The sequence below is a fragment of the Hippoglossus hippoglossus genome, chromosome 3 (assembly GCF_009819705.1).
Source record: "Hippoglossus hippoglossus isolate fHipHip1 chromosome 3, fHipHip1.pri, whole genome shotgun sequence".
NCBI lineage: Eukaryota > Metazoa > Chordata > Actinopteri > Pleuronectiformes > Pleuronectidae > Hippoglossus > Hippoglossus hippoglossus.
In genome coordinates this window covers 21,326,196-21,338,694 of record NC_047153.1, presented here as the reverse complement: position 1 = coordinate 21,338,694, position 12,499 = coordinate 21,326,196, and the positions used below count along the sequence as shown (strand labels likewise).

The 12,499-nt window shown below is 43.2% G+C and overlaps 1 protein-coding gene across 2 annotated transcripts in view; it reads left to right on the top strand.

The window, feature by feature from the left end:
• Positions 1-12,499, top strand: part of cd276 (CD276 molecule) — a 72,397-nt gene that overhangs the window by 47,852 nt on the left and 12,046 nt on the right. The window contains exons 5-7 of one of the 2 annotated variants that reach the window (XM_034572020.1): positions 22-159; positions 4,428-4,497; positions 10,897-10,935. In XM_034572020.1, the coding sequence (XP_034427911.1) occupies positions 22-159; positions 4,428-4,497; positions 10,897-10,933 (245 nt within the window). In that variant the 3' untranslated portion in view covers positions 10,934-10,935. The remainder of the gene's footprint in view (positions 1-21; positions 160-4,427; positions 4,498-10,896; positions 10,936-12,499) is intronic. The other variant, XM_034572028.1, reaches the window with a different exon arrangement.

The following is a 12,499-nucleotide window of genomic DNA, read 5'->3' as shown; positions in this document are numbered from 1 at the left end:
TCCCTCTGCCCTTTGCTTCAGGTCAGAACATCGCATTCCCCCCGGTGGCTCTGTGGGTAACTGTTGGCCTGGCTGTGTGTCTGCTGGTGCTGCTCATCGCCCTGGCTGCTGTCTGCCGCAGGAAGATCAAGGAGAGCTGCGAAGAGGCCAGGAGAGAAGGTAGAGGGAATTGGAGGAGAGAGGGGGCGGGGGGAACAGGAGAGGTGACTGTGCACATTCAACAGTATATTCTCAGAGGGAATAAAAATCATTGTTGATGACTGGGAAATCTGTGTTTAATGCCCAACTTTAGATAAAGGCATGTTTTGGGGCTGTCTTGCCTTCATTAGGAGCAATATGAAACTTGGATCTCAGAGCAGCAACTTCATGCGCAAAGATAAAAAAGTAATGAAATGTTTTCCGGTTTTTCTCAGGCTGTGTACAAGGGCTTGCTGAATAATGGATACTAAGCTAGCGTACTCTCAGGCCCTTTCAAGCCTCCTCAGGGCCTTTTATTACAATGCAGAATGACTCGTTATACTCTTGACATAGCGGGGCCGGGGGCCGGTCGATGATAGGCGATCATGTAGGAGGTGCAACGAGAGCGAGGGAGATGGATCCGGAAGCAGCGAAGAGATGTTAAGCGCTCAAGGAACTTTAAAAATCCGGAAGGAGTAGGCGCTTAAACGCGGCAGCATCTCAGATGGTGGAACGCGTATCTTTGGCAGAGAGGAACATCATTACTCGGGTTCCAGTAATTAGCAATGCGGGATAGCCGAGGATCGCCGCAAGTGCAGAGAGAAAAAAAGTTTTGAAATGAGATAGATAGTGCAAAGCCACCAGCTCTGCTGTAATGAGATCCGCTCAGAGTGGAGGAGACATTTAAATAAAGGTCAGCCAGTGTCTGCACCACGGCCCAGAGGTTTAAAAATAAATATGGAAGTGACACAGACGCAGAGGCAAGAGTAAATAGCTCCATGGAACATATGAAATCAAATGTAATGGAAAGCGAGGAATATAATGCAGTTCCTCCCACGGGCAAAGGGCTCGCTTGGTTGCGGGGCCTTTTCTTGACTGGGTCGGATGAGGAGCTGCATTTCTCCCCTGCAGCTCCAACACGGACGGCTGGATTGATTATGTGGTCAACCACTGTCCGCCTTATCAAATGTTAAGTCTTACTCTGTCCCCTGCTAGCAATGTTTTCGCAAGTCTTTGGCCTTTTTTTCCGAGCATAAATCTGAAGAGTGAGAGCGCTGACTTCTTCACATATTATGCAAAACTCTTATACTCCTGATAGAGTGATACTGTATGAATACAGATGTGGATGGGGCTTAAAATAGGATTGCTATGCACATATCCGGAGCTGTGGGGAGGGCAGGAAGCAGGGAAGTGCAACCTAATTGTGGTTGTCTTATCTTTTAATGGTGTTCCTGGGTATGGCCTGATTGAAGTTGACTCTCTCTCCACTGTGTCTGGGTAGCGAGGGTGAAAGGGTCACTAACAGTGGAGGAGTGAGTAAGTCATTTTTCTTTGCTGTCATAATGTATGTGGAGCACCCGGGTGTGTATCGTAACCGAGCAGAGCAGCTTGTGGTGTTGCAGCTGGAAGTGAAAGCTCAGTTCCAGGGGCAGAGTTTTGTCCCAGCACCAGCGTGCACGGATGTGTTTTTTTTTTCTTCTTCATCCCTGTCCTCCATCCTTCCTTATGTAATGGCTGTGACTATATATCTAATAAACCCTTTCACTGACCTATTCAGGACCACTGTTCCATTTCTCCAAAGATCATTTTACATTTAAATAAGCACATGATTCTATCAGAGCTACTCTTGAGAGATGATGTGTTTGTGACATGTGACAGATTTCCTCTGTGTGACATATGAAAGTCTGAAGGAAAACAGTGTTTCCCCAAGGGTTTTTATTTCCACTGTGGTGCACATGTTCCACAGGGTATAACCCTCAGCTCTGCCTATGCTCAAATGCTGGGATTGATTTTTTTATATGTGTCACAGAAAACACATGAAATAACTCATGAGTCTTTTTTAGACATGATTTCCATAAAATTGAGGCCGTACATTTTCCGTTGATCACAGCAGAAGATTGTCCGGGTCAGACGTGTTCAAAACACGAGGAAAATGTACTTGTTTTCTTTAGTTTTCTTTAGTATGACAAATATTTAATCCTGAGACACAGTATATTGTATTCTCACATTGCTGCACTTGGACATTCTGCAAACATTTTACCCAGGAGCTGACACATGCACTTAAACATTTGCGTTCTCACTTACAGCCCCTCTGGAAAATTTCATGAAAATGTCCGGACTTCAGTGCATGTCTGAACGCAGCTATAGATTTATTTTAGTCTAAATAAAAACAGACATTTGTAAAAGTCCCCTGATCTCTCAACATTTGGTGAAAGAAAGCTGCTCATTGTGTTTGTTTAATGTTACTTAAGAGCAGTTAGAAGGGATAGAAGATAAATAGAAGATAGATAGATGAAACAGAATATGCAGCAAAGACAACAGACAATAACATTAACATGCACAAAGGTTTCAAATAGAAGAAGACTGCTGTTTTTCGTAGAACCTGACATATATAAGGTTAGGGTTATATATATCTGCCGAAATATGTATATTTTAGAAATTTGTGATTCCTAAGATGTCATTAACAAACCCTTATTACAGAGAAATTATATTTTATAGTTTAACATAATCGTTTTAATAAATAACTATGAATACAAAGAAAACACAAATACAACAAAATATATAGATTTTGAAATGAAAACGCAAAAATGAATTCATTAGGCAAACTTATCAGTGTATTAATAGCACCGTACATATAGGTTCACTATCTGGAGCCATCAGCCTTTGGTTATAGTGGAATCAGTCATGTCACAGCAGTGTTTTAAAGAGAGTCAGCATCAGTGCGGCACAGCTGAAACTAAGAGACAACAGAGAGGCAGAAGGGAGGATGATGAGGTACAGTAACACTCTCCTGGCTTCAGGGAGTAGCTGTTTCTGTCCCCTGACTCTCTCTCTTGTTTTATATGTGCTTTGTCCACCTTCCACACTTGAGCCATAACCACCCTCCCTCTCACCCCCACACATTTGGGATGCGGCCAAAAGGGCATAAAATTGAAACATTCTCGACGTACAAGGGGAGCAGTTCTCCCTCCCCTGCCCTGTGCATGCCCTCGTCTTCAGCCTGACTTTAAGTTGCCTTTAAATGTTGCTCTCCTATCAAAGCCCTGCCACCCCCCCGAGGTATTTCCACTGCTGCCACAGCGCTGGGACCTTTTGTTGATATGAAGGTGTTGTATGAAGTGGTAAAGGTAAATGGGCTCACAGATATATGTGTGGATGTAACACTGCAACTGTGAAAATGTGAGGCAGAGGTATATGTATAGTTTTTTTCCCCAAAGGGACTTCTGTGACTTTTACTCTCAAAATGTGCACTTTATTAACAGGTTAACCCAAAACTGCATTTTAGATTATTCACTTACAAAAAATCCTCTTGGTACGAGTCATAATAAATCCCTCAAAATCCAAAATGAAAGACAAATAGCTGAGTACGTTTAGCTGACTAATGATGTGTTGAATGTGCACACATATACAATGCATAACACTTTAAAATGTGTTTTTCTTTATACAGTCTAACACAAAGGAGGACAAACTGAAGAATGTGGTGGGGGCAGATGCATATGCAGACTGTGTGAATCTGGAAACTCAGCACGTTCTGCTGCCGTAATAATAAGTATTTTTGGGGTTAATTTCCCCGGAGGGTTGTACTCTCTGCTGTCAAATTCAAGGAAAATCAGGCAAATGTGCAGGGATACAAACCAATGAATTGTGTTGCCTTGACATTTAATTTTTGTTCACATTATCAGTTGAATCCCATGTATCTGACGCCCTAATCTCACGTCCAATTGCAGTGAAAACGGTGTCACAGAATTCATATCAGCCACTTGGATACTCTGTCCCAAAACTATTTTTAGCCCGTGTGTGTGCGTACATGCACAAGTGTAGCATGTGTGTATGTAAGTGTGACAGCCATCACTGGGTTGCCTCCCTAACTCTGTTGACAGTGGGTTTTCAGAAAGCCAGCAGCTAAAGCCTAATGTGATTACTGACTTTGTGAAAAGGGCTGGATAGGAGGTTAAGGGGTGGGTATGGCTCTTTGTGTGTGTGTGTGTGTGTGTGTGTGTGTGTGTGTGTGTGTGTGTGTGTGTGTGTGTGTGTGTGTGTGTGTGTGTGTGTGTGTGTGTGTGTGTGTGTGATGTGGTGGGGCTGCCATTGTGCGGAGCTTTGCCGTCATATAGGCTGTCTCATCACAGCCTGTGTCCTTTGAGCTGTGAAGGATCAGCTCACCATGGGCCTGTGATGAAGTGACTACATTGTGTGTCTGCCTTTGTGCTGTGGCTCCCACTGATAATGGCTTCTCTGTCCTCCCACAGCTGAGGAGGCCAAGGAGCTGGAAGAAGAGGAGTCAAAGACAGGTCAGCTCATGTACACCTGGTCAAGCGGGTGCGTGCATCAGACACCCGCTGTATGTTTTATCCAGCACCGCTGTGCAGGTGTAGATCACCAATGCTGGTCAGGAAACAGCAGCGGTCGGAAAATCCACTGGTTAAAGTTTTACACCCGTCAGATAAAACTCACATTGAAAAATGTCAGCAGCTTAATCATGAGCATCAGTCCATGTTATCCACTGATGACTGCTAAATTAGAGCTTTATCAATCTCAGAGACAATGGCAGATCCTCTGATGACAAATCGGCCTCTGGGGGAAATGACCGATATGTCGGGGCTTCCTGTGTTTGTCATACACTGTTTACAGTCTGACATCGAACATGTCTCCACACAAAACACAAACAGTGATACTTTTGGTTTTGTGTTTTAGGTCCAGACAACATTTTGGCAAATCTCTATTAACAGTTATCTGCACATGAATGTAGATGAATTAAAAATGTGTTCGCCCAGTTTTGCTGTCCACACGGTTTGTTTACTTGCAGGAGACCAGAGTCTGCTCGAATGTGATTGGTCAAACTAAAAACTGAAACCAAAAGGCTTCCGGATCCCAAAATCCTGTGCCTCACCTACAGATGCACAATACAATACAAAGCAGATATTCACATAACATTCTGTTTATAGAGATTATTGCCACATCAATTGGGCAGCCTGACCTGCCTTAGCCTATAAACAGGCCAATTAGTTCTTAACATGTGCTAACAAGCATTGAAAACTGCATTTCTTCAAACATAAAGGTTATTTTATTTATTGTGCTATAGTTGCATTAATACAAACTAACATAAGAATCACCCACAGATTAGTTTGGCTGCTCTCAAATGGAGTCCAGGTGGCAGGATGGTAACAGGATCCAACAGAACAAGTACCTGAATGACTTGTGAGTGAACGCTGATGGAGCAGGAGGGCACATGTGAGAAAGGAGACCAGCTCCAGGCACTGAAATCCGTTCAACACAGCAGCCTAGTGGCATAACTCTAACACATAACTCTGTGTGTGTGTGTGTGTGTGTGTGTGTGTGTGTGTGTGTGTGTGTGTGTGTGTGTGTGTGTGTGTGTGTGTGTGTGTGTGTGTGTGCGCGAGAGGGAGACAGACGCCCTAATTTAGTGATGCCAACGAGCTGTTTTACATTGTGCGTTTCCCCCAAAGCTACTGCTCCGACTGTAAAATCTATCTTGTCTATAAATCTAATGGGAACAAGTTCCACAAGTTCCAAGTTGCACGAAATGCCAACAATAGTGCTGCCGTGTCCTGCACTCAAATGATCCTGTTCACTAAGCCGATGCTTGGCTCGATGTTTCCCCTGCCTCCAGTCTCGGTGCCTGGCTCTGCTAACATGCTGCTGACTATATATAACTATATATATTTGCTGTACAGATGAGAGAGTGGTTCAATATTCCTATCTACCTCTTGGCAAGAAAGCAAATGAGCACGTCCCTCTGAATGTTGAATTATCCCTTCAATACTTATTCTTTTGCAACCTTTCATTTGAAAGAAGTTGCTCAGGACTAATCTTTTGCTCTTAAAGTAACTGAATCACGACGAAATACTTCTTTGTGCTTATTTTTGGGTGATGAGGAGGATGTGGTATTTTGCTCAGTATGGATGTGACCTTATGAGTCCAGAATTAATTTTGCCATTAGCAAGCAGAGCAAGCTCCCTCTGCCTGCTCGGCCTCAGTGAATACCCCTCACAGTCCTGAGCAGTTCTCCCCCATCGTTAATGTCATTACAGTTATTCATTTGACTCCTTCTTTAGTCTGATTGAATTATTTAGCCTTTCTGCGAACAGCAAAGTTAATACCATGTGATTTTAATAAGCTGAGAGGTGAAGGGGAGTCTCTGAGCGAAGTGGGGGGACAATGACTTTTATTCTCTAATGCCTCTCTCATGAATGTTTCAGGGCGATCTGTGCAGCCAGGCACGGGGTCAGCCAACCCACAACTACTGAGACTTAACAGTTCAGCTTTAGCTAAAGGGGTCTGAGTAAAGCAGAACAGAAGTGTGAGACCGTTGTTCGCCTCTGTTCCAGCGAGGAGACAGCGAGGAGACAGCGAGGAGACGGCGACTCGCGGCCTCCCTCTCTCGCGCTCTCCCCGTCTTTGTCCTCGCACCTGGTTGGTCCAGGTGGACGCTGTGGGCAGTGAGCTGGTGAAGTCAAGCTAATGGCTCTGCCTTCGGAGATCACTCAATAAGCACTTCAGACAGGCAGCTTTGTTTTGCCATCTGGCTCCAATTGCGCTGACAAAGGCAGAGGTTCCTACACGAGACAAAGGAGCTGAAATGAGCCCCACTTTAATAAACCCAGGATGATGGGGAGCCACGTTTGTGTGTTATCTTAATGAACTGTCCAAAGGAGAGCGTGCCTCCCCTTTAAAAGCCGCCCTGATTTTAACAATAACCAGTGATAACTGTAGGGACCTGCGCTCATATATTCGCAATGGAGCAGGATCCCTTTGTTACCTTTACAGCAGAGGCAAATAATGTTTAACAAACAGTGGGGCTCCAATTCTGGATTCATTTCCAGGCGCCGACGCCAACAACCCCCTTCACACACACAAAACACACACTTATAGGAACGCAACTCCATGCAAAAGGTCAAACACCTCACACAGAAAGGAGCAGTGCCATACACTCATCTACATCCACAGTTTGCACAGCTCCTGCTGCCTTCACCCCGCACCTCCCCACCTCCTCTCTTAAACGTGTTCAGTTATCTGAGCGTGATGTGCTGTTTAGACGGAGCGGCAGTCACGCAAGTGCAGCTCCTCCTGTCAGAAGTTGGCTTTAGTTTGTGTGCACCAGCCCCTTCTCTCCCTAAAATACTGGACTCCTAATGCGTCAGGCCTTAACAACCAGGCCCCCGGAAGAGAGAGAGAGTTAGTCAGTGACCCAGTTCTCTCACTGAAAAAGAATTGTCGGAAAGAACAATTTGACACGCCCTCTAAAATGGGAGCTGCGTGTGTAAAACGGGTTTATTAACCCTTGTTAACTGAGGCAAGGTCCCATGAAGGTGGATGGTTTGGGAATATCAGGCCTTTTAGAGCAGATAGCAAAGAGAAGCTCTTCTGACTCCTTTCGTATTCAGTCCAAAATGCTGGAAGTCCATTAGCTCATCATCCTGAATACCGTGTTGATATTCGAGCTCGCTAACGTTTGTAAAGGTGATTCTTTAGCAGAAAGAGGAAAGTCAGACCGGAGTCAAAGTCACCTTTGTGTTCATTAGTTCTCCCTTCTGTCTGTATTGAGTTATTCACATAACTATGAAAAAACGACATCCTTAATGAGTGGGGAACATTATGTCCACCTTATGTCTCTCTTGGGAACCAAAGCATGGCATCGCGAGTTAATGAAGTTTAAAGATTTTAGTTGGGAGTACAGCTGCACGGTCCTTGGAATTACATATTTTTATTGCCTCTGAGCATATAATCCATTGCAGATACCGTATAGTCAATATGACTATAAGAACATAGTTTTTACATGTTCGTTTAGGGATAAAACTGCATTACAGGGGCTGGGATGACTGTAGGCAACTCGTAACGACTAAAGAAATTGATTGGTTAATATCTAATCTATATTGTAAAACCTGACTTATCCCTGATCTTGACCTTGAAGGAACCCTGGGAAGTTTTTGATCATGAGTAGTTTTTTGAAGCAATGTTTGCAGGCGGTGCATTTCACATCCTGCTGTTTGTTTCATGTTAGTCTGCAAACCAGACCATTCAGAGAGCTTGTGTTTATTTACTACTGCAGATAGGTTTGGGCCCCATCCCATTCAGAGCGATTACTATCCTTGCTGAAACTGGTTAGACCGATCTCAACCGTTTTTCTAAAATGTGGCGGGTTGATGCGATGACTGATAGAGGAGTGCTCACTGAGAGCACTGCTGAAGCATTTTCAGTGATATCCAAGATGGTTGTTGTGAATCCGCTATGAAGACTGTGATATTTTCTCAGAAGGAAGAACAAACAACAACACACTGTAAAAAATTGACAAGTAGATTTTACTTTAGAAAATCAAGGAAACTGATCGCTTTGAAAAATGTAAATAAATGCAATTAGGCTGAAGTTATTTTTAACTTCTTTATACCTTATTGTTAATATAACATAAAACAATAGTATTAACAAAAAATTGGCAAGTAGAATATACTTTCTCTTTTAGTATAAGTAAAGAAAATGTTGCAATTTCCAGACCAGGCAAGTAGCTTGAGCATGGCTTTGAGTGTGACCCATGATGAACAATCTTCCACTCCAATTTCACAAATGAAAGAACTTAAGCAGAGAGAATGATCATGTGAGAATTGCTCACTTTTATTGTTTGAAACCAGTTGGTTTTCCACTCACGGATCTGCGTGTTACTAACTGTGCACACTGCACATAGCTTCACTCACGGTACCAGAATGTCTCCTTAACAACAGCAACTGTACCTACAATAATGATAATAATAAATTCTGGCATTTGCCAAGAAACATATATTCTTAGAACACAACTCAACTAAAACATAGTCTCAGAGAATGCTTGGAGGCTCCACCCATCTACCTCAAACATGCTACAATACCATGCTGGATGGTTCTTGTACTGTTCTCCTGCACCACTGAGCTCTCATTCACTCCAAGAATACAAGTCCAGTCAACGAAATGTTATACCTGTTATAAGCAAAACAGGAACACTACTCGCACTTCATGATTTGAATCATAGTGTTGAATAGAGTTGTATTTTTCTTGGAATATGTGGCATTGCCTGACCAAGGCTTGTTAACACATTTCAGACAGAATTCTTATAACATGACCCAGACCTGCAGGTCACTAATATACTATTCCACATTGCTTCAGTAGGAATTTAGAGGGACCCTGGAAAACAGCTCCAGGCAGCTCTGCTTGACAGGTCCTTCCTTTTCCACTGGCACCACATACTCGGCCACCGGGCTCTCCCAACGGTCACACATTACTGACTAAACATATGTAAATAGAACATTCATGTTGCCTTCATTATTAGATGTGGGTCACCGGATAACTTCAAGAGCGCTAATTAAAAGAGCTCCCTGCACACCATTGCTTCTTGGTTATTTAAGCAGTGCACTCATGTTCCTTGCTGGTTCAGCAGCATACAGTAAGCTACATGTTTACTATGGTATTATCTCCAAGGGGAACCCAGAGAGATGCTGTATCCTTGTTGAAGGCCAAGCAGCGCTGGTTTGGTAATAATGGAAAATTATAAAATTCGTACGAGATAAATCATATAGTTCTCACACTGCAACATATTCTGTAATTATGTACAAATAGATACTTCCTGTGCTTGCTTCCCCTTGTTATTTCTATATAGATCATATCTTCTACATGAGAATGTGTAATTGTATATGTTTACTATTTCCACACATCTCTGTCGGTATGTGGAACACAGTATCTCAAGAACCATTACTATCATCGGCTTCACACTTGGCATGTGTATTGCATCTGAAATAGCCGACGTGCAACATATGAAAGTTAAGTAAATCCTCATAGGTCACTTTTGCAGTTTTTAGAAAGAAAGCTCCAACCATCAAAACCAAAGGCCAAGCAAACAGCTCATTCCAAATAGGCTTGTTCAGAATGGACACTGCACTGGTATTACAACAGGGGATTGCTAGTTGTTTCAGAAAGTTTGGAGAGAAACTCATCAAGATTGTGCTGCACACGGAGCAACTTCTGCAACCTCTCAGAGGGTATCTGCTGGTCTGTGAGGAATAGGCCACTTGATCTTTGTCTGATTAGATAGAGGAAAAATGGCAGCTCCTAAATCATTCGGAATAAAGAGCGTTGTCACAGTTTCACATTCAAACGACTCAGTTTGCTGTGCATCACAACAATGGGCCAGTTCCGCTGTCCGCTGGTTTTTACGCGTTAATAGCGTAACGAATCCTTTTGTGAGAGGACAGGGGTACGTCGGAAATCTCTTCACTTGGAGAAATCCCCCTGCACAGGTGCCATTTACATCCTTCTGCCATCACCCCCGCCTTGTTCCCCTCCACCCAGTTCTGCCATGTAATCTATGCTCCTCTGACAGTACAGCCAAGGTCCAGTGGGAGAGAGCCTATCCATCTCACTACCCCAATCTGCCTCCCCTGTTTGGTTCCACATGAGCACTCAGCTGCTGTGACTAATTAAATAAAACGCTGTGCCCTCTGCTTCCTGTTAGCCACGGCAAGGTTGGTGCACAGAGATGGAGCAGACGAGGAGGAGGAGGAGGAGGAGGAGGAGGAGGAGGAGGAGGGATGCAGAAGGAGGGGGGAATGCGATAACAACCGCAAATCCTGTGATAATGCTTTGGAGACAATGGACATGAAAGTTGATGACAGCATGAGCACTTTTCAGAATTTGCACTGTATTTGAACTTATTCATTCTTGTTTGTTCTCCTCTCCTCAGCCATGACACCACTGAAGAGTTAAGGCCAAGAGAATAAAGGTGAGCATGATTTTAATTCGTACATATGCATCTGTCTTTAAGCACATCTGAGTTTTTATGTATTGCTCAGGTGTCACTTTTTTCCGTTCTCTTTTTTCCACCGGTATTCTTGGCAGCATTAATGCTCTGGGAGGACACAGTGTCTCTGGGGGCTATGGAAAAGTGCTGCTGTAATGAGGCTCGGCTGCATTAATTCAGCAGACATGGGGATATGAGAAGTCTTGACATTTTGATTTTAAGGAATCACAAGATCACTGGCTGATATTATAAATCTATATTTTAGTATATTTTATCTATCATGCTAACATTAATTCCACGTCCTTCTCAGATATGTAATGTATGACTCATGTAGCCTTCATTTGTTTTTCTTTCTTTCGGAAACTTCAACGTCATCATGAGGTTTGGTTTGGTTTCAGCTTGTGAGGAGCTGCAGCCGACCACAGACCACAGAACACCACCATGTGTCACTGTTTGTTGTGTCCCATGTTGAGCATTATATGTATTTATAAGTAAAACTAGAGGAGAAAAAACTACATTCTCTTCTTATTGGCGGCTTCCCATTAAGCACGCCTGCACTAGCAAATTAACACTGTGAATTTTGAAATCGGATATGCTACCCTCACCATCGGGTTGTCTTTCCGTCCGCCTGTCCGTCCCATTCCAAAGAACGCTGTATCTCCGGAACACCTTGAGGGAATTCTTTCACATTTGGTATAAACATTCACTTGAACTTGGATTTCAGTGGCCTCATGAAGTATGTTTATGTTTCTTTCTTGAACATGATATCTTAAGTACATCTTGAGGGAATGTCATCACTTGAACTCAAAAATCAACTGTTTAGATTAGAACCTGCATTTTGGCTATTGATCGTAAATGGTGAAAAGGAAAAGGAACCAATAGTTAGAAAAGTCTAGACTGCAACTGCCTTGTGTGCAGGTTTGGCAGTACCAGACGACGTTCCTTCAAGAAGTTAGGATTAGGTGCAGACCCTCATCCATGTGGATAAATTTGAGATTCACATTGAGACCGTGTGTTGTTTCTGTTTGGAGGCAACAGTGATCTGAATTTCATTTTAGAAATTAGTGAGTGGGGATTGTTGCAGTGAGTCTAGTCAGATTCTTTGCCGTCTGGCATAGTGATTCTCTTTGTATATACAGTACTGGAGACAATGGGGATGAAGTGGAGGCACATATGAGAGTCCTGAGTTTGACAGTATTTAACTGCGAGTAATAGCAAGGACACAGTAGAGCTCCCCCACTAGAGATATCTAACACTACAAATATGTAAAAATAAATATTGTAAGACAAAGTGTGTTGTATGATGTGTATTGCAGAGCCTCATCTGGGGAGAAAGAGGTGCTGAATAGACTTTCAGCACCATGGACAGTTACACTCCCTACACTGACATGGGAGGGGATGATGTGTGAAAGTGTTAGAACTTGTTGGTTTCAGGAGACTTGTTCTGTGACTGGTCTGTTTGATTTTTAACTGAGGAAGAGAGTTCTTCCCTCCATAATACATAACAAATTAATTGTTACGAAACATCATCAGTTCAACCGCCTCAC